Source organism: Diachasmimorpha longicaudata, unplaced genomic scaffold, assembly GCF_034640455.1.
Source record: "Diachasmimorpha longicaudata isolate KC_UGA_2023 unplaced genomic scaffold, iyDiaLong2 ctg00000061.1, whole genome shotgun sequence".
In the NCBI taxonomy this organism is placed as follows: Eukaryota; Metazoa; Arthropoda; class Insecta; order Hymenoptera; family Braconidae; genus Diachasmimorpha; species Diachasmimorpha longicaudata.
The window spans coordinates 38,299-59,405 of record NW_026973897.1 but is presented as its reverse complement, the minus strand read 5'-3'; the positions used below and the strand labels follow the sequence as shown (position 1 = coordinate 59,405).

At 49.7% G+C, this 21,107-nt stretch overlaps 2 protein-coding genes across 2 annotated transcripts; both read right to left on the bottom strand.

Annotated features, from left to right (window-relative positions):
* Positions 1 to 9,090: 9,090 nt before the first annotated feature.
* LOC135171628 (uncharacterized) lies at positions 9,091 to 13,830 on the bottom strand. The gene is made up of 3 exons (XM_064138257.1): positions 13,752 to 13,830; positions 10,020 to 13,693; positions 9,091 to 9,309 (listed from the first exon to the last, which is right to left on the bottom strand). Exons 1-3 carry the CDS (start codon positions 13,828 to 13,830, stop codon positions 9,091 to 9,093), a joined length of 3,972 nt encoding a protein of 1,323 aa, XP_063994327.1.
* LOC135171627 (uncharacterized) lies at positions 13,827 to 15,104 on the bottom strand. Its single transcript, XM_064138256.1, has one exon. The coding sequence runs from the start codon at positions 15,102 to 15,104 to the stop codon at positions 13,827 to 13,829; it is 1,278 nt and encodes a 425-aa protein (XP_063994326.1).
* Between the last annotated feature and the right edge of the window lie 6,003 nt (positions 15,105 to 21,107).

Below are 21,107 nucleotides of genomic sequence, written 5' to 3'. Positions count from 1 at the left end.
TATCTCTCTCTGTCTACCTCTGTCTCTGTCTGTCTCTCTCCTAGTCTCTTTCTGTCTCCCTCTGTCACTCTCTGTCTCTCTCTGCCTCACTCTGTCTGTCTTCCTCACTGTCCCTCGCCGTCCCTTTCTGTCTCTCTCTGCCTCACCATATCTCTCTCTCTCTACCTCTGTCTCTGTCTGTCCATCCCTGTCTCACTCTGTCTCTCTCTGTTTCTCTCTGTCGCTCTCTGTCTCTCCGCGTCTCTCTCTGTCTCCCTCTGACTCTCTCTGCATCTCTGTCTCTCTCTGCCTCTCCCTGTCTCTCTCTGCCTCTCCCTGCCTGTCTCTTTCACTTTCCATGTCCCCCAGTGTCTTTCCGTGACTCCCTCTCAGCCTCTCACCATGTTCAGTAGTCTCTCTCTGCTTCTCCCTTTCTCTCCTTGAATCTCTCTAACACTCTATGTCTGTCTCTGCCTCTGGCTGCTGTTCTCTGACTCTCTGTAGCTCTTTCTGTATTTCACTATCTCTCTTTGTCTCTCTCGCTTTTCTCTGCCTCTCTCTGTCTCTCTCTGTCTCTCCATGTCTCTCCCTGTCTTCCTCTGCCACTCGCTGCCTCTCTCTTTCTCTCTGCCTCTCTACGCCTCTCTCTGGCTCTCTCTGCCTCTCTCGCTTTTCTCTGCCTCTCTCTGTCTCCCTGTGTCTCTGTCTGTCTCTCACTGACTTTCCCTGTCTCCTTCTCGCTCTCTCTGCCTCTCCCTGTCTCTCTCTGCCTCTCCCTGCCTCTCTCTTCTACTTTCCATGTCCCCCAGTGTCTCTCCGTCTCTCTGTCAGTCTCTCACTCTCTCTGTCTCTCTCTGTCGCTCTTTGCCTCTACCTGTCTCTCCCTACCTATTTCTGTCTTTCTCTGTCTCCCTCTGGCTCTCTCTGCCGCTCCGTGACTCTCTCTCAGCCTCTCTCCATGTTCACTAGTCTCTTTCTGCTTCGCCCTTTCTCTCCTTGAATCTCTCTAACACTCTCTATCTGTCTCTGCCTCTGGCTGCATTTCTCTGACTCTCTGTAGCTCTCTCTGTATCTCAGTGTCTCTCTTTGTCGCTCTCTGCTTTTCTCTGCTTCTCTCTGTCTCTCTCTGTCTGTCTCTGCCTCTCGCTGCCTCTCTCTTTCTCGCTGCCTCTCTCCGCCTCTCTCTGCCTCTCTCTGCTTCTCTCCGCCTCTCTCTGCCTCTCTCTGCCTCTCTCGCTTTTCTCTGCCTCTCACTGTCTCTCTCTGTCTCCCTCTGTGTCTGTCTCTCTCACTGACTTTTTCTGTCTCCTTCTAGCTCTCTCTGTCACTCCCTGTCTCTCTCTCTCTCTGCCTCTCTCTGCCGCTCTGTCTCTCTCTGCCTCTCCCTGTCTCTCTCTGCCACTTTCCATGTCCCCCAGTGTCTCTCCGTCTCTCTGTCAGTCTCTCACTCTCTCTCTCTCTCTCTGTCGCTCTTTGCCTCTACCTGTCTCTCCCCAGCTATTTCTGTCTTTCTCTGTCTCCCTCTGTCTCTCTCGCTTTTCTCTGCCTCTCTCTGTCTCTCTCTATCTCTCCATGTTTCTCTCTGTCTCTCTCTGCCTCTCTCTGTCTATCTCTGCCTCTCGCTGCCTCTCCCTTTCTCGCTGCCTCTCTCAGCCTCTCTCTGCCTCTCTCTGCCTCTCTCGCTTTTCTCTGCCTCTCTCTGTCTCCCTCTGCCTGTGTCTGTCTCTCACTGACATTCTCTGTCTCCTTCTGGCTCTCCCTGTCACTCCCTGACTCTCTCTCTCTGCCTCTCTCTATGTCTCTCTGTGCCTCTGCGTCCCTCTATGCCGCTCTCTGTCTGTCTCACTCTGCATTTCTCACTCTTTCTCCGTAGCTCTCTGCCTCTCCCTGCCTCTCTCTGCCTGCCTCTGTCTCTCTCCCTCTCTGTCCCTCTCGGCCTTTCCCTGTCTCTCTTTCCCTCTCTCCGCCTCGCTCTGCCTCTCTCTATGTCTCGCTGTGCCTCTGCGTCCCTCTATGCCGCTCTCTGTCTGTCTCTCTCTGCATTTCTCACTCTTTTTCCGTAGCTGTCTGCCTCTCCCTGCCTCTCTCTGCCTGCCTCTGTCTATCTCCCTCTCTGTCCCTCTCGGCCTTTCCTTGTCTCTCTTTCCCTCTCTCCGCCTCGCTCTGCCTCTCTCTGCCTCTCTCTGTCTTACCTCTGGCATTGTCTGTTTCTCTCTGCCTCTTTCCATCTCTCTCTGTCTCCCTCCGCCTCACTCTGCCTCTCTCTGCTTCTCTTCATCACTCTCTCTCTCTCTCTACCTCAGTCTATCTCTTTTGGTCTTTCTGTGTCTCCCTCTGTCCCTCTCTGTCTCTGTCTGTCTCCCTCGCTGTCCCTTTCTGTCTCTCTCTGCCTCCTGCTGCCTCTGTCTGTCTCCCTCTGGATCTCTCTGCCCCTCCGTGACCCTCTCTCAGCCTCTCTCCATGTTCACTAGTCTCTCTCTGCTTCGCCCTTTCTCTCCTTGAATCTCTTTAACACTATCTATCTGTCTCTGCCTCTGGCTGCATTTCTCTGACTCTCTGTAGCTCTTACTGTATCTCAGTGTCTCTCTTTGTCTCTCTCTGCTTTTCTCTGCCTCTCTCTGTCTCTCTCTGTGTGTCTCTGCCTCTCGCTGCCTCTCTCTTCCTTTCTCTCCCTCGCTCCTTCTCTTTCTCCCTCTGTCTCTCTCTGTGTCTCTCTGTCTTTCTCTGCCTCTCTCTGCCTCACCATATCTCTCTCTCTCTCCCTCTGTTTCTGTCTGCCTATCCCTGTCTCACTCTGTCTCTCGCTGTTTCTCTCTGTCGCTCTTTGCCTCTACCTGTCTCTCCCTACCTATTTCTGTCTTTCTCTGTCTCCCTCTGTCTCTCTCGCTTTTCTCTGCCTCTCTCCATCTCTATCAGTCTCTCTGCGTCTGTCTCTGTGTCTCTCTGTGCCTCTCCGTCCCTCGATGCCTCTCTCTGCCTGCCTCTCTCTCTCTCCCTCTCTGTCCCTCACGGCCTTTCCTTGTCTCTCTTTCCCTCTCTCCGCCTCGCTCTGCCTCTCTCTGCCTCTCTCTGTCTTACCTCTGGCACTGTCTGTTTCTCTCTACCTCTTTCCATCTCTCTCTGTCTCCCTCCGCCTCACTCTGCCTCTCTCTGCTTCTCTTCATCACTCTCTCTCTCTCTCTCTACCTCAGTCTATATCTTTTGGTCTTTCTGTGTCTCCCTCTGTCCCTCTCTGTCTCTGTCTGTCTCCCTCGCTGTCCCTTTCTGTCTCTCTCTGCCTCTCGCTGCCTCTGTCTGTCTCCCTCTGGATCTCTCTGCCGCTCCGTGACCCTCTCTCAGCCTCTCACCATGTTCACCAGTCTCTCTCTGCTTCGCCCTTTCGCTCCTTGAATCTCTCTAACACTATCTATCTGTCTCTGCCTCTGGCTGCATTTCTCTGACTCTCTGTAGCTCTTACTGTATCTCAGTGTCTCTCTTTGTCTCTCTCTGCTTTTCTCTGCCTCTCTCTGTCTCTCTCTGTGTGTCTCTGCCTCTCGCTGCATCTCTCCGCCTCTCTCTGTCTCTCTCTGTCTCTCTCTGCCTCTCTCTGCCTCTCAGTCTCTTTCTGCCTCGCTCTGTCTCTCTCTGCCACTTTACATGTCCCCCAGTGTCTCCCCGTCTCTCTGTCTGTCTCTCACTCTCTCTGTTTCTCTCTGTCGCTCTTTGCCTCTCTCTGCCACTCTCGCGTTTCTCTGCCTCTCTCTGTCTCTCTCTGTCTCCCTTTGACTCTGTCTGTCTCTCAATATCTTTCTCTGTCTCCTTCTGGCTCTCTCTGTCACTCCCTGTCTCTCTCTCTGCCTCTCTCTATCTCTATCTGTCTCTCTGCGTCTGTCTTTGTATCTCTCTGTGCCTCTCGGTCCCTCTATGCCGCTCTCTGTCTGTCTCTCTCTATCTCCCTCTGCCTCTCTCTTTCTGTCTCTACCTCTCGCAGCTGCTCACTGTCTCTCCCTCCCTCTCTTTGTCTCTCTGATTGTCTCTCTCCGCCTCTGTTGGCATCTCCATATCTCTCTCTGTCTACCTCTGTCTCTGTCTGTCTCTCTCCTAGTCTCTTTCTGTCTCCCTCTGTCACTCTCTGTCTCTCTCTGCCTCACTCTGTCTGTCTTCCTCACTGTCCCTCGCCGTCCCTTTCTGTCTCTCTCTGCCTCACCATATCTCTCTCTCTCTCCCTCTGTCTCTGTCTGTCCATCCCTGTCTCACTCTGTCTCTCTCTGTTTCTCTCTGTCGCTCTCTGTCTCTCCGCGTCTCTCTCTGTCTCCCTCTGACTCTCTCTGCATCTCTGTCTCTCTCTGCCTCTCCCTGTCTCTCTCTGCCTCTCTCTGCCTGTCTCTTTCACTTTCCATGTCCCCCAGTGTCTTTCCGTGACTCCCTCTCAGCCTCTCACCATGTTCAGTAGTCTCTCTCTGCTTCTCCCTTTCTCTCCTTGAATCTCTCTAACACTCTATGTCTGTCTCTGCCTCTGGCTGCTGTTCTCTGACTCTCTGTAGCTCTTTCTGTATTTCACTATCTCTCTTTGTCTCTCTCGCTTTTCTCTGCCTCTCTCTGTCTCTCTCTGTCTCTCCATGTCTCTCCCTGTCTTCCTCTGCCACTCGCTGCCTCTCTCTTTCTCTCTGCCTCTCTACGCCTCTCTCTGGCTCTCTCTGCCTCTCTCGCTTTTCTCTGCCTCTCTCTGTCTCCCTGTGTCTCTGTCTGTCGCTCACTGACTTTCTCTGTCTCCTTCTCGCTCTCTCTGCCTCTCCCTGTCTCTCTCTGCCTCTCCCTGCCTCTCTCTTCTACTTTCCATGTCCCCCAGTGTCTCTCCGTCTCTCTGTCAGTCTCTCACTCTCTCTGTCTCTCTCTGTCGCTCTTTGCCTCTACCTGTCTCTCCCTACCTATTTCTGTCTGTCTCGGTCTCCCTCTGGCTCTCTCTGCCGCTCCGTGACTCTCTCTCAGCCTCTCTCCATGTTCACTAGTCTCTCTCTGCTTCGCCCTTTCTCTCCTTGAATCTCTCTAACACTCTCTATCTGTCTCTGCCTCTGGCTGCATTTCTCTGACTCTCTGTAGCTCTCTCTGTATCTCAGTGTCTCTCTTTGTCGCTCTCTGCTTTTCTCTGCTTCTCTCTGTCTCTCTCTGTCTGTCTCTGCCTCTCGCTGCCTCTCTCTTTCTCGCTGCCTCTCTCCGCCTCTCTCTGCCTCTCTCTGCTTCTCTCTGCCTCTCTCGCTTTTCTCTGCCTCTCTCTGTCTCTCTCTGTCTCTCCATGTCTCTCCCTGTCTTCCTCTGCCACTCGCTGCCTCTCTCTTTCTCTCTGCCTCTCTACGCCTCTCTCTGGCTCTCTCTGCCTCTCTCGCTTTTCTCTGCCTCTCTCTGTCTCCCTGTGTCTCTGTCTGTCGCTCACTGACTTTCTCTGTCTCCTTCTCGCTCTCTCTGCCTCTCCCTGTCTCTCTCTGCCTCTCCCTGCCTCTCTCTTCTACTTTCCATGTCCCCCAGTGTCTCTCCGTCTCTCTGTCAGTCTCTCACTCTCTCTGTCTCTCTCTGTCGCTCTTTGCCTCTACCTGTCTCTCCCTACCTATTTCTGTCTTTCTCTGTCTCCCTCTGGCTCTCTCTGCCGCTCCGTGACTCTCTCTCAGCCTCTCTCCATGTTCACTAGTCTCTCTCTGCTTCGCCCTTTCTCTCCTTGAATCTCTCTAACACTCTCTATCTGTCTCTGCCTCTGGCTGCATTTCTCTGACTCTCTGTAGCTCTCTCTGTATCTCAGTGTCTCTCTTTGTCGCTCTCTGCTTTTCTCTGCTTCTCTCTGTCTCTCTCTGTCTGTCTCTGCCTCTCGCTGCCTCTCTCTTTCTCGCTGCCTCTCTCCGCCTCTCTCTGCCTCTCTCTGCTTCTCTCCGCCTCTCTCTGCCTCTCTCTGCCTCTCTCGCTTTTCTCTGCCTCTCACTGTCTCTCTCTGTCTCCCTCTGTGTCTGTCTCTCTCACTGACTTTTTCTGTCTCCTTCTAGCTCTCTCTGTCACTCCCTGTCTCTCTCTCTGCCTCTCTCTGCCGCTCTGTCTCTCTCTGCCTCTCCCTGTCTCTCTCTGCCACTTTCCATGTCCCCCAGTGTCTCTCCGTCTCTCTGTCAGTCTCTCCCTCTCTCTCTCTCTCTCTGTCGCTCTTTGCCTCTACCTGTCTCTCCCCAGCTATTTCTGTCTTTCTCTGTCTCCCTCTGTCTCTCTCGCTTTTCTCTGCCTCTCTCTGTCTCTCTCTATCTCTCCATGTTTCTCTCTGTCTCTCTCTGCCTCTCTCTGTCTATCTCTGCCTCTCGCTGCCTCTCCCTTTCTCGCTGCCTCTCTCAGCCTCTCTCTGCCTCTCTCGCTTTTCTCTGCCTCTCTCTGTCTCCCTCTGCCTGTGTCTGTCTCTCACTGACATTCTCTGTCTCCTTCTGGCTCTCCCTGTCACTCCCTGACTCTCTCTCTCTCTGCCTCTCTCTATGTCTCTCTGTGCCTCTGCGTCCCTCTATGCCGCTCTCTGTCTGTCTCACTCTGCATTTCTCACTCTTTCTCCGTAGCTCTCTGCCTCTCCCTGCCTCTCTCTGCCTGCCTCTGTCTCTCTCCCTCTCTGTCCCTCTCGGCCTTTCCCTGTCTCTCTTTCCCTCTCTCCGCCTCGCTCTGCCTCTCTCTATGTCTCTCTGTGCCTCTGCGTCCCTCTATGCCGCTCTCTGTCTGTCTCTCTCTGCATTTCTCACTCTTTTTCCGTAGCTCTCTGCCTCTCCCTGCCTCTCTCTGCCTGCCTCTGTCTCTCTCCCTCTCTGTCCCTCTCGGCCTTTCCTTGTCTCTCTTTCCCTCTCTCCGCCTCGCTCTGCCTCTCTCTGCCTCTCTCTGTCTTACCTCTGGCACTGTCTGTTTCTCTCTGCCTCTTTCCATCTCTCTCTGTCTCCCTCCGCCTCACTCTGCCTCTCTCTGCTTCTCTTCATCACTCTCTCTCTCTCTCTCTACCTCAGTCTATCTCTTTTGGTCTTTCTGTGTCTCCCTCTGTCCCTCTCTGTCTCTGTCTGTCTCCCTCGCTGTCCCTTTCTGTCTCTCTCTGCCTCTCGCTGCCTCTGTCTGTCTCCCTCTGGATCTCTCTGCCCCTCCGTGACCCTCTCTCAGCCTCTCTCCATGTTCACTAGTCTCTCTCTGCTTCGCCCTTTCTCTCCTTGAATCTCTCTAACACTATCTATCTGTCTCTGCCTCTGGCTGCATTTCTCTGACTCTCTGTAGCTCTTACTGTATCTCAGTGTCTCTCTTTGTCTCTCTCTGCTTTTCTCTGCCTCTCTCTGTCTCTCTCTCTCTCTGTGTCTCTGCCTCTCGCTGCCTCCCTCTTCCTTTCTCTCCCTCGCTCCTTCTCTTTCTCCCTCTGTCTCTCCCTCTGTCTCTCTGTCTTTCTCTGCCTCTCTCTGCCTCACAATATCTCTCTCTCTCTCCCTCTGTTTCTGTCTGCCTATCCCTGTCTCACTCTGTCTCTCTCTGTTTCTCTCTGTCTCTCTCTGTCGCTCTTTGCCTCTACCTGTCTCTCCCTACCTATTTCTGTCTTTCTCTGTCTCCCTCTGTCTCTCTCGCTTTTCTCTGCCTCTCTCTGTCTCTCTCTGTCTCTACATGTCTCTCTCTGCCTCTCTCTGTCTGTCTTTGCCTCTCGCTGCCTCTCTCCGCCTCTCTCTGCCTCGCGCTGCCTCTCTCGCTTTTCTCTGCCTCTCTCTGTCTCTCCATGTCTCCCTCTGTGTCTCTCTGTCTCTCACTGACTTTCTCTGTCTCCTGGCTCTCTCTGTCACTGCCTCTCTCTCTCTATGCCTCTCTCCATCTCTATCAGTCTCTCTGCGTCTGTCTCTGTGTCTCTCTGTGCCTCTCCGTCCCCTCTATGCCGCTCTCTGACTGTCTCTCTCTATCTCCCTCTGCCTCTCTCTGTCTGTCTCTGCCTCTCGCAGCTGCTCTCTGTCTCTCTCTCCCTCTCTTTGTCTCTCTACCTGTCTCTCTCCGCCTCTGTCGGGCTGTCCATATCTCTCACTGTCTACCTCTGCCTCTCTCTGTCTCTCTCTGTCTCTCCATGTCTCTGTCTGTCTCTCACTGTCTTTCTCTATCTCCCTCAGCCTCTCTCTGTCTCTCCTTGCCTCTCGCTGCCTCTCTCCCTTTCTCTCCCTCGCTCCTTCTCTTTCTCTCTCTGTCTCCCTCTGTCTCCCTCTGTCTCTCTCCCTCTCTGTCCCTCTCGGCCTTTCCTTGTCTCTCTGTCTCCCTCCGCCTCGCTCTGCCTCTCTCTGCCTCTCTCTGTCTTACCTCTGCCTCTCTTTTTTTCTCTCTGCCTCTTTCCATCTCTCTGTGTCTTCCTCCGTCTCTCTCTGTCGCTCTCTGGCTCTCCCTGCCTCTCTCTGCCTCTCTCTATCTCTATCTGTCTGTCTGCGTCAGTCTTTGTATCTCTCTGTGCCTCTCCGTCCCTCTATGCCGCTCTCTGTCTGTCTCTCTCTATCTCCCTCTGCCTCTCTCTTACTGTCTCTACCTCTCGCAGCTGCTCACTGTCTCTCTCTCCCTCTCATTGTCTCTCTGACTGTCTCTCTCCGCCTCTGTTGGCGTCTCCATATCTCTCTCTGTCTACCTCTGTCTCTGTCTGTCTCTCTCCATCTCTCTTTCTGTCTCCCTCTGTCACTCTTTGTCTCTGTCTGCCTCACTCTGTATGTCTCCCTCACTGTCCCTCGCCGTCCCTTTCTATCTCTCTCTGCCTCTCGCTGCCTCTCTCTTCCTTTCTCTCCCTCTCTCCTTCTCTTTCTCTCTCTGTCTCCCTCTGCCTCTCTCTGTGTATGTACGGAGTCGTCGATGCGTTCGGCCTTATGCTATGTTGGGCCTCTTCCCTGGGGTCGTAAATCCCAGGTATACTGACTGCAGTACGTCGACACTATCCTCTGTACTTGTCATTAACGGCAAGTGACCCGAAAATGATTTTATTAGGGTGAGGTGTATTGAAGGGAATTAAAACACGATTCAAATACACTGATGATAGAATGAATATATTTAAGTTTGAATGATTAACTGTTTTGCATTGATAAATTAATAGATTACACAAATACTTGATTGCACTGAAGAATTGCACAAGTAAACGAATTAAGTAATGAAATCCCGGATATAGTAAGTGTTGGGAGAGATCAAGGAGTAAGTGTCTTGTCTCTGCTGTATCGTGGAGCTAACTAACTCTATTCCTCTTCTCTTACAAGTAAGTGCGATGAAGGGGTGTGTTTTTTCCCGGAATTTTGAAGAGTGAGGGTTGTTGTAAGCAAATAGAATTGAAGAAACTATCCTGTGGGTTTTCTTATTGGTCATGTGCTAGAAAGAGATTGTGAGAGTAGAGGGGTCTACGAAGAAGCCCTAGAGGGGAATTGGGGTCCTTCTCTAGAGGCCCAAATGTGACAAAAAAAACGGGTGGAGAGGAGTGGCTTTATTGCACTGAGGCCTTATTGCTCGTACGTGTCTTGAAACTCTTTTTCTGACTTAAAGGGGGAATTTCCCACATATATTTTTTCTATTTGCTTTATGGTTTAACAGGGTAAAATTTATGATTTATTTATGACTACTTGAGTTGAAAGATTTGAAGTAAACGCGTTGTAATTTATTCCGTCGAATTTCTTTGGCTTAACTCTATGGGTTGTTTGAGACTGAACACACTCCCCTTTTTGAGAGTTTATAATTAAGCAATCAAAAACAAAAGTGAAAGTTAATGGTAGATAATTTGTAAATATCACTAATAGAATGGGTGAATATTAATTATATAGAATTTGACAGGATATATGGAGTTATAATGCACTTAGTAACTTCCTATGACATAATATAGTAGCATAAGTAGTAATTGTTTATATAATATTCTCGCTTAGAGTCCTTATGAATGTTTTTCGTTAAATCACTTTTTACTCGTTATTAGAAGCGGCATCACTTAATAATGGGGAAAGCTTGCGGATGTTTCTGTCAAACTCCCCTTTCGCAGTTTTAACTCGAACTGAACGAATGATTCCATCATTCCCTGGATATGTTTTTATTACACGACCCAGGGACCATTGTCTGGGTGGCAAATTGTCATCTCGAAGAATAACAATCGTGTCTTCCTTGATGTTGTGGCTCCCCTTGGTCCATTTATTCCTCTGGTTCTGCTCGTTCAGATATTCTTTGTGCCACCTGGCCCAGAATTCTTGTTGTTTTTTCTGTATTGTTTCCCAACAAGACAATTTATTGTCTGGAGTGCACCTGAGGTCAGGTTCAGGTAAGCTCGTGAGGGAATCGCCAATGAGGAAATGACCAGGGGAAAGTACAAGAATATCATTGGGATCTGTGGAAATAGGAGTTAAGGGACGGGAATTCAATGTGGCTTCGATCTCGATCACTAACGTGTTGAATTCTGTCAGGGTGATTAAATCGTCACAAATCCTTTTTAGATGGTATTTGAATGACTTCACTCCTGCCTCCCATAGGCCTCCTTGGTGTGGAGAAAGAGGCGGAATGAAGTGCCACGTGATGCCTTGGTCTGCAAGATGCTTGTGAATTCTCTCATTGTGATCTGTCGCTCGTGCCAGTGCGTACAACTCCTTAATCTCATTATTGGCGCCTACAAAATTGGTGCCGTTATCTGAGTAGATGTTTCTGGGCTTTCCTCGCCGACCGATGAATCGTTTTAATGCAGCAATAAATTCTTCTGTTGTGAGGTCTGTCACTACTTCAATGTGGACCGCCTTTACCACCATACAAACGAAGACCGCTACCCAAACCTTGATTTTGTTCCTATTTCGATGCTTCTTTTCTTTCAAATAGAAGGGGCCACAATAATCCACCCCTACATTGTAAAATGGCCGGGCTTCCGTGATGCGAGTCCTTGGCAGGTTACCCATGATGTACTCGCTCTGCGGGGGATTAGCTTTTGTGCATGGAATGCATTTTTTAATTATTTTGCGCACTTGTGCACGTCCACCTACTAACCAATATTTTCTCCTTAGTGCATATAGAGTGGTTTGAGCACCGGCGTGGTGGTTGATAAGGTGTTCTTCTCGTATCAAGAGTGTGGTGATGTGATGTTCCTTTGGAATTAAAAGAGGATGTTTTTGCTCGAAGGGAAGATCTGAATTCTCAAGACGTCCACCGACGCGTAACAAACCCTTTTTATCTAGAAGGAGACTGAGCGCCATGTATTTAATTTTGGGACGTGAAGAAATTTCTTTCTTGAGTTCCTTTATTTCTTCAGCAAATACAGACTCTTGAACGATTTTTATGATTCTTTCATTAGCGAAATTTAATTCTTCTGCTGATGGAGGTCCCTTGAAGTTGTTACCTGGTTTCAATCGGAGGCCGTATGCGAATAGTCTCCTCAGAAACGTGAGTGATGAGAAACGTAAAACGTAGGGCAGATCCTTGGGATCCTGCTGAGGTTGTGCGGGAACTCCTGGATCAGTCAGGAAGCATTGGACTTTCTTCAGTTCGGGAACGACGGCTGGAACGATTAACTCACTCCTCGGCCATTCGTTCTCGTTTTTTTCTAACCATATTGGCCCAGTTTTCCAATTGGATTCTAGCAAGAATTCGTTGGGGAATAAGCCTCGCGAAATGTGATCTGCGGGGTTGTCTTGTGAGCGTACATGCCGCCACTCTGCTCCTTCAGTCTTTTGTTGAATTCCGACTATGCGGTTCGCCACGAAAACTGTTGATTTGCTGGGGGATGATTTAATCCAATGTAGAGCAATCATTGAATCTGACCAAAATACAATCTTATCAATATGGCGGTTGATAGATTGTTTGGTTGCTGTGTATAGGTCAGACAACAAAAGTGCCGAGCACAGCTCCAGTCGTGGTAGTGTGACTGGTTTGATGGGTGCCACACGATATTTGGAGCACAGTAGCCGAACTATTGTCTCCCCATGGACGTCGGTGGATCGCAGGTAGATGCATGCCCCATAACCTTTCGTGCTGGCATCACAGAACCCATGGAGCTGTATTTCACGTGCCTCAGGTATGATGACCCGTCGGTTGAATGAAATATTATTTAGTTTTGTCAGTTGGGTGGAATATGTCTTCCACTCTGTGAGGATGCTGAGAGGAATAATGTCATCCCAGCCGATTTTTTCTTCCCAAAGGCGATGGAGAATCATCCTCCCCTTAATGATCACTGGCCCCAGAAATCCTAGTGGATCGAATATTTTTGATACGTCAGAAAGCATCGTCCGCTTTGTAACCTTGGATCGAGGTTGTATCGGCTGTACGGTAAAAATGATTGCATCTTTCTCGGAGTTCCAGTGTAATCCTAATGTCTTGATGGTGGGATCGTTGGAGGTTTTCAACTGGAGATTGATGTTACCTTCCGCGAGTCCCTCTAGAAGCCGTGGATCATTTGATCCCCACTGACGCAAGTTGAGTTGACCCTTTTTTAATACGCTGTTGATTCCGTCTCTTATGTTTAGAGCTTCCTCCAGTGTATCTGCCCCTGTCAGAAGATCATCCACGTATAAGTCGCGCTTAATTATTTTGGCAGCTTCAGGAAACTTCTCGGACTCATCATCTGCTAACTGATGTAAGCAGCGAATAGCGAGATACGGAGCTGAGGACAATCCAAATGTCACGGTGTTTAATTCGAAAACCCTGGGTTCACCATTCGAATCCTTCCACCACACTCGTTGATACTTCCTGTCCTCGTCACGAACCCAAAACTGGCGGTACATTTTTTCAATGTCGCCCGTCAGTACATATTGGTGAGTGAGAAAGCGAGTCAGCAGTGAAAAAATATCTTCTTGAATGGTTGGCCCGATCATCAAGGATTCGTTTAATGACACTGGGTCCCCTGCTCTTTTTGCCGAGCCATCGAAAACGACCCGCACCTTGGTGGTGAGGCTCGTGGCTTTTATGACCGCGTGGTGAGGCAGGTAGAAGCCCTTCTCCTCTGAAGGGTCTTCTCGAGATTCAGACATATGACCCAGGTCAAGATATTCTTGCATTACGGCTGAATATTGTTTCTCTAACTCTGGGTTCCTTCTGAATTTTCTCTGTAATGAATGGAAACGATTTTTTGCCATCTCTCGAGACTCACCGAGTTTCGATTTATTATTGTTGAAGGGTAAGGCTACGATGTATCTACCCGTTTCGTCGCGAGTGACATGTTCTTTAAAATGTTCTTCACAGGCTACTTCTTCGCTAGAGAGATGTTTTTCCGTATTAACATCGTCCATTTCCCAGAAATTTTTTAATTGTTGTTCAACACAAGTGAGATGATTGTTTGTTATTTGTTTCATAGACAGTGGATTCCTTGTGGACACACTGCCACCGATTATCCATCCTAATTGAGTTTCTTGTAACAAAACATCTGTGCCGTGTGTATTATTCAATCGAATTTGCCCTTGGCATAACAATGCAAGGGTTGTGCCTGAGCTCAATAGAATGTCGAAGGGTGCTGGTTGATCGAACCTCGGATCAGCTAGTGCGAGGTGCCTGGGAATTTTCAGACTATTTCGATCGATCGGTTCACTGGGAAGTATTCCGCCTAGACTGGAAACTGTGAGGAAGTTGAGGTCTCTGGAGTATTCATTAACTCTTGACCTTATTGTTGCTTTCATCAGATCATTTGTCGTAAGATTAGGGTCAGCAACGGTCATGATAGGAATCTTCAGATTTTCCAAGGGTAAATTCAGTTGTCTTGCGAGTTTCTCTGTGATAAAATTAGAAGTCGATCCAGTGTCCAAAACTGCTCGGCATCGTATTGGTTCATTGGCATGATTGAGAATAAAAATTGATGCAGTAACAATTAAATCCTTGGAGGGAATGGTGGCCACCAGAGTAGTTGCTGCGTTGGGCTCCGAGACTGCGGTCGGTTCTAGTCATGCCGACGGCGACTTTATGGCACCCAGGTCTGCCTCGGCGAGGTGCAGAAGAGTATTGTGTTTCTTCTGGCAGGTAGCACATGTTGAGCATTTGCAGTACCGAGTTTTATGATTGGGTCTCAAGCAGTTGAGGCATAAATGAGTACTACGGGCTGCTTGAATCCGTTCGGGAACCGTCAGTGTAATGAATTTTCTACAATTCTCTAGCATGTGCTGCTCCTTACACAAGGGGCAGGATTTGTCGGCCGTTGAGGTCAAGAGAGAGTATGCCTTTTGACCGTGAGCCTTATAATTTCCATTCTTTTGTTTTTGTGCATTGGAATTTGAGGAGATGCTCGGGATTGCCCCTGTTGGAGTCATAGACGTGACTTTCACGGCTTCTTTCCTCAAGAAGTTCATCAATTCTTCATATGTGGGCATTTTATTGCCTTGTTGAGTTCTGTTCCATTCCTTGGCAGTCTCCTTATCCAATCGGTTGAGAAGCGTGTAGACCAATGGAGTATCCCAATGCTCGACCTTTTCTCCAAGTCCCTTCATGGCTAGGACCTGTGTTTGAACGTGATTAACCAGTTTTCTGATTTCTTCCGCTGAATTTTTCTTCATTACAGGTGTTTGCATCAGACGATCATAATGGTGAAGAACAAGAACGTGTTCAATGTCATATGTTGACTCGAGTAGCTTCCAGGCTGCTTTGTAATTCTCATCGGTTATCGCAAAGGCGCTAATTGTATTTGCAGCTTCTCCCGAGGTTGTGCGTTTCATAAAATCGAGACGTTGTGCATCTGTCAACGTATCACGATTGTGAATCGTTGGTATGAACCAATCTCTCCAGGGTCTCCAATTTTCCAATTTCCCATCGAATCTCTTCACTTCCATCTTTGGTAATGACAAGTAATAATCGTGATTGGCTAAATGTGGTGAACCAGCAGCTGATCGAGTTTCTCTTTGTTGACTTGTTTGAGCGTTGCTATCGCGATTTGGATCTTTGAATCGCCGAATCATTACCATTAGGTCTTCAAAATCATCTGTGATGGTTTCCGTGGCTTCTGTATGATCGATTCCAGGCTCAAGTGCCGTTAGGGCAGCTTGGATCTCAGGTAACGTCTCAAGGTCTTGTTTAATTTTAGAAAGATTTCGATCAACGTATTGGGGATCTGCGTAACTCCCCGATTTTTCCAGGTGATTTTTCAATTTGGTGATTCTGCTCTTGATTTGAGCTCGTTCACGAGTGAGAGTGGTTCGTCGCTCTCTTTGCTCTTCTAGTGTCGGAGCCATTTTGATCGAGATCGATTGATAAGGGAATAGAATAGGAGCAAAAGGAATTGACGATTCAAGTTTATGAGCTTACCTTGTTGTAATCGACGTCTCTCTGGGGTAGGTGGATGCGTAGTGGCTATCTCAGCTCCTTGTGGACTGTGGATTATGGCTTGCTCGTCGCGTAGTTGGACGTCGTGGACAACTGATGGTCTTCAGGATGCGCACTCGCGATGTATAGATAATTATGAAAATACGAGTTCACTAGGGTGTTTTAGTCCGACCGTATTACTGTCGGCGGTACACGCTGCGATATAATTGTCTTTATTTTCACTGTGGTAATTCACTTTGTTATTAATTTGAAGTTTTTTCTTTGTTTGAGTTAGACTGATTGATTCCACTTTACTGATTTTTAACCAAAAATCCGGCTCGAAGGACCATTTGTATGTACGGAGTCGTCGATGCGTTTGGCCTTATGCTATGTTGGGCCTCTTCCCTGGGGTCGTAAATCCCAGGTATACTGACTGCAGTACGTCGACACTATCCTCTGTACTTGTCATTAACGGCAAGTGACCCGAAAATGATTTTATTAGGGTGAGGTGTATTGAAGGGAATTAAAACACGATTCAAATACACTGATGATAGAATGAATATATTTAAGTTTGAATGATTAACTGTTTTGCATTGATAAATTAATAGATTACACAAATACTTGATTGCACTGAAGAATTGCACAAGTAAACGAATTAAGTAATGAAATCCCGGATATAGTAAGTGTTGGGAGAGATCAAGGAGTAAGTGTCTTGTCTCTGCTGTATCGTGGAGCTAACTAACTCTATTCCTCTTCTCTTACAAGTAAGTGCGATGAAGGGGTGTGTTTTTTCCCGGAATTTTGAAGAGTGAGGGTTGTTGTAAGCAAATAGAATTGAAGAAACTATCCTGTGGGTTTTCTTATTGGTCATGTGCTAGAAAGAGATTGTGAGAGTAGAGGGGTCTACGAAGAAGCCCTAGAGGGGAATTGGGGTCCTTCTCTAGAGGCCCAAATGTGACAAAAAAAACGGGTGGAGAGGAGTGGCTTTATTGCACTGAGGCCTTATTGCTCGTACGTGTCTTGAAACTCTTTTTCTGACTTAAAGGGGGAATTTCCCACATATATTTTTTCTATTTGCTTTATGGTTTAACAGGGTAAAATTTATGATTTATTTATGACTACTTGAGTTGAAAGATTTGAAGTAAACGCGTTGTAATTTTTTCCGTCGAATTTCTTTGGCTTAACTCTATGGGTTGTTTGAGACTGAACACTCTGTCTTACCTCTGCCTCTCTCTGTTTCTCTCTGCCTCTTTCCATCTCTCTCGGTCTCCCTCCGTCTCTCTCTCTGTCACTCTTTCTCTCTGTCTGCTTCACTCTGTACGTCTCCCTCACTGTCCCTCGCCGTCCCTTTCTGTCTCTCTCTGCCTCTCGCTGCCTCTGTCTGTCTCCCTCTGGCTCTCTCTGCCGCTCCGTGACTCTCTCTCAGCCTCTCACCATGTTCACTAGTCTCTCTCTGCTTCGCCCTTTCTCTCCTTGAATCTCTCTAACACTCTCTATCTGTCTCTGCCTCTGGCTGCATTTCTCTGACTCTCTGTAGCTCTCTCTGTATCTCAGTGTCTCTCTTTGTCGCTCTCGGCTTTTCTCTGCTTCTCTCTGTCTCTCTCTGTCTGTCTCTGCCTCTCGCTGCCTCTCTCTTTCTCGCTGCCTCTCTCCGCCTCTCTCTGCCTCTCTCTGCTTCTCTCCGCCTCTCTCTGCCTCTCTCTGCCTCTCTCGCTTTTCTCTGCCTCTCACTGTCTCTCTCTGTCTCCCTCTGTGTCTGTCTCTCTCACTGACTTTTTCTGTCTCCTTCTGGCTCTCTCTGTCACTCCCTGTCTCTCTCTCTCTGCCTCTCTCTGCCGCTCTGTCTCTCTCTGCCTCTCCCTGTCTCTCTCTGCCACTTTCCATGTCCCCCAGTGTCTCTGCGTCTCTCTGTCAGTCTCTCACTTTCTCTCTCTCTCTCTCTCTGTCGCTCTTTGCCTCTACCTGTCTCTCCCCAGCTATTTCTGTCTTTCTCTGTCTCCCTCTGTCTCTCTCGCTTTTCTCTGCCTCTCTCTGTCTCTCTCTGTCTCTCCATGTTTCTCTCTGTCTCTCTCTGCCTCTCTCTGTCTATCTCTGCCTCTCGCTGCCTCTCCCTTTCTCGCTGCCTCTCTCAGCCTCTCTCTGCCTCTCTCTGCCTCTCTCGCTTTTCTCTGCCTCTCTCTGTCTCGCTCTGCCTGTGTCTGTCTCTCACTGACATTCTCTGTCTCCTTCTGGCTCTCCCTGTCACTCCCTGACTCTCTCTCTCTGCCTCTCTCTATGTCTCTCTGTGCCTCTGCGTCCCTCTATGCCGCTCTCTGTCTGTCTCACTCTGCATTTCTCACTCTTTCTCTGTAGCTCTCTGCCTCTCCCTGCCTCTCTCTGCCTGCCTCTGTCTCTCTCCCTCTCTGTCCCTCTCGGCCTTTCCTTGTCTCTCTTTCCCTCTCTCCGCCTCGCTCTGCCTCTCTCTATGTCTCTCTGTGCCTCTGCGTCCCTCTATGCCGCTCTCTATCTGTCTCTCTCTGCATTTCTCACTCTTTTTCCGTAGCTCTCTGCCTCTCCCTGCCTCTCTCTGCCTGCCTCTGTCTCTCTCCCTCTCTGTCCCTCTCGGCCTTTCCTTGTCTCTCTTTCCCTCTCTCCGCCTCGCTCTGCCTCTCTCTGCCTCTCTCTGTCTTACCTCTGGAACTGTCTGTTTCTCCCTGCCTCTTTCCATCTCTCTCTGTCTCCCTCCGCCTCACTCTGCCTCTCTCTGCTTCTCTTCATCACTCTCTCTCTCTCTCTACCTCAGTCTATCTCTTTTGGTCTTTCTGTGTCTCCCTCTGTCCCTCTCTGTCTCTGTCTGTCACCCTCTGGCTCTCTCTGCCCCTCCGTGACCCTCTCTCAGCCTCTCTCCATGTTCACTAGTCTCTCTCTGCTTCGCCCTTTCTCTCCTTGAATCTCTTTAACACTATCTATCTGTCTCTGCCTCTGGCTGCATTTCTCTGACTCTCTGTAGCTCTTACTGTATCTCAGTGTCTCTCTCTGCCTCTCCCTGTCTCTCTCTGCCACTTTCCATGTCCCCCAGTGTCTCTCCGTCTCTCTGTCAGTCTCTCACTCTCTCTCTCTCTCTCTGTCGCTCTTTGCCTCTACCTGTCTCTCCCCAGCTATTTCTGTCTTTCTCTGATTCCCTCTGTCTCTCTCGCTTTTCTCTGCCTCTCTCTGTCTCTCTCTATCTCTCCATGTTTCTCTCTGTCTCTCTCTGCCTCTCTCTGTCTATCTCTGCCTCTCGCTGCCTCTCCCTTTCTCGCTGCCTCTCTCAGCCTCTCTCTGCCTCTCTCGCTTTTCTCTGCCTCTCTCTGTCTCCCTCTGCCTGTGTCTGTCTCTCACTGACATTCTCTGTCTCCTTCTGGCTCTCCCTGTCACTCCCTGACTCTCTCTCTCTCTGCCTCTCTCTATGTCTCTCTGTGCCTCTGCGTCCCTCTATGCCGCTCTCTGTCTGTCTCACTCTGCATTTCTCACTCTTTCTCCGTAGCTCTCTGCCTCTCCCTGCCTCTCTCTGCCTGCCTCTGTCTCTCTCCCTCTCTGTCCCTCTCGGCCTTTCCCTGTCTCTCTTTCCCTCTCTCCGCCTCGCTCTGCCTCTCTCTATGTCTCTCTGTGCCTCTGCGTCCCTCTATGCCGCTCTCTGTCTGTCTCTCTCTGCATTTCTCACTCTTTTTCCGTAGCTCTCTGCCTCTCCCTGCCTCTCTCTGCCTGCCTCTGTCTCTCTCCCTCTCTGTCCCTCTCGGCCTTTCCTTGTCTCTCTTTCCCTCTCTCCGCCTCGCTCTGCCTCTCTCTGCCTCTCTCTGTCTTACCTCTGGCACTGTCTGTTTCTCTCTGCCTCTTTCCATCTCTCTCTGTCTCCCTCCGCCTCACTCTGCCTCTCTCTGCTTCTCTTCATCACTCTCTCTCTCTCTCTCTACCTCAGTCTATCTCTTTTGGTCTTTCTGTGTCTCCCTCTGTCCCTCTCTGTCTCTGTCTGTCTCCCTCGCTGTCCCTTTCTGTCTCTCTCTGCCTCTCGCTGCCTCTGTCTGTCTCCCTCTGGATCTCTCTGCCCCTCCGTGACCCTCTCTCAGCCTCTCTCCATGTTCACTAGTCTCTCTCTGCTTCGCCCTTTCTCTCCTTGAATCTCTCTAACACTATCTATCTGTCTCTGCCTCTGGCTGCATTTCTCTGACTCTCTGTAGCTCTTACTGTATCTCAGTGTCTCTCTTTGTCTCTCTCTGCTTTTCTCTGCCTCTCTCTGTCTCTCTCTCTCTCTGTGTCTCTGCCTCTCGCTGCCTCCCTCTTCCTTTCTCTCCCTCGCTCCTTCTCTTTCTCCCTCTGTCTCTCCCTCTGTCTCTCTGTCTTTCTCTGCCTCTCTCTGCCTCACAATATCTCTCTCTCTCTCCCTCTGTTTCTGTCTGCCTATCCCTGTCTCACTCTGTCTCTCTCTGTTTCTCTCTGTCTCTCTCTGTCGCTCTTTGCCTCTACCTGTCTCTCCCTACCTATTTCTGTCTTTCTCTGTCTCCCTCTGTCTCTCTCGCTTTTCTCTGCCTCTCTCTGTCTCTCTCTGTCTCTACATGTCTCTCTCTGCCTCTCTCTGTCTGTCTTTGCCTCTCGCTGCCTCTCTCCGCCTCTCTCTGCCTCGCGCTGCCTCTCTCGCTTTTCTCTGCCTCTCTCTGTCTCTCCATGTCTCCCTCTGTGTCTCTCTGTCTCTCACTGACTTTCTCTGTCTCCTGGCTCTCTCTGTCACTGCCTCTCTCTCTCTCTGCCTCTCTCCATCTCTATCAGTCTCTCTGCGTCTGTCTCTGTGTCTCTCTGTGCCTCTCCGTCCCCTCTATGCCGCTCTCTGACTGTCTCTCTCTATCTCCCTCTGCCTCTCTCTGTCTGTCTCTGCCTCTCGCAGCTGCTCTCTGTCTCTCTCTCCCTCTCTTTGTCTCTCTACCTGTCTCTCTCCGCCTCTGTCGGGCTGTCCATATCTCTCACTGTCTACCTCTGCCTCTCTCTGTCTCTCTCTGTCTCTCCATGTCTCTGTCTGTCTCTCACTGTCTTTCTCTATCTCCCTCAGCCTCTCTCTGTCTCTCCTTGCCTCTCGCTGCCTCTCTCCCTTTCTCTCCCTCGCTCCTTCTCTTTCTCTCTCTGTCTCCCTCTGTCTCCCTCTGTCTCTCTCCCTCTCTGTCCCTCTCGGCCTTTCCTTGTCTCTCTGTCTCCCTCCGCCTCGCTCTGCCTCTCTCTGCCTCTCTCTGTCTTACCTCTGCCTCTCTTTATTTCTCTCTGCCTCTTTCCATCTCTCTGTGTCTTCCTCCGTCTCTCTCTGTCGCTCTCTGGCTCTCCCTGCCTCTCTCTGCCTCTCTCTATCTCTATCTGTCTGTCTGCGTCAGTCTTTGTATCTCTCTGTGCCTCTCCGTCCCTCTATGCCGCTCTCTGTCTGTCTCTCTCTATCTCCCTCTGCCTCTCTCTTTCTGTCTCTACCTCTCGCAGCTGCTCACTGTCTCTCTCTCCCTCTCATTGTCTCTCTGACTGTCTCTCTCCGCCTCTGTTGGCGTCTCCATATCTCTCTCTGTCTACCTCTGTCTCTGTCTGTCTCTCTCCATCTCTCTTTCTGTCTCCCTCTGTCACTCTTTGTCTCTGTCTGCCTCACTCTGTATGTCTCCCTCACTGTCCCTCGCCGTCCCTTTCTATCTCTCTCTGCCTCTCGCTGCCTCTCTCTTCCTTTCTCTCCCTCTCTCCTTCTCTTTCTCTCTCTGTCTCCCTCTGCCTCTCTCTGTCTTACCTCTGCCTCTCTCTGTTTCTCTCTGCCTCTTTCCATCTCTCTCGGTCTCCCTCCGTCTCTCTCTCTGTCACTCTTTCTCTCTGTCTGCTTCACTCTGTACGTCTCCCTCACTGTCCCTCGCCGTCCCTTTCTGTCTCTCTCTGCCTCTCGCTGCCTCTGTCTGTCTCCC

Bases quoted from the DNA above. Each gene is read 5' to 3' on its own strand.
- LOC135171628 (XM_064138257.1), bottom strand. From the start codon at position 13,830: ATGACTAGAACCGACCGCAGTCTCGGAGCCCAACGCAGCAACTACTCT. The intron at 13,694-13,751 runs GTTACTGCATCA...GATGCCGAGCAG, and splicing joins TTCCCTCCAAGGATTTAATT to TTTTGGACACTGGATCGACT. The intron at 9,310-10,019 runs GTAATAAAAACA...ATCTCTTTCTAG, and splicing joins GACAATGGTCCCTGGGTCGT to CACATGACCAATAAGAAAAC.
- LOC135171627 (XM_064138256.1), bottom strand. From the start codon at position 15,104: ATGGCTCCGACACTAGAAGAGCAAAGAGAGCGACGAACCACTCTCACT.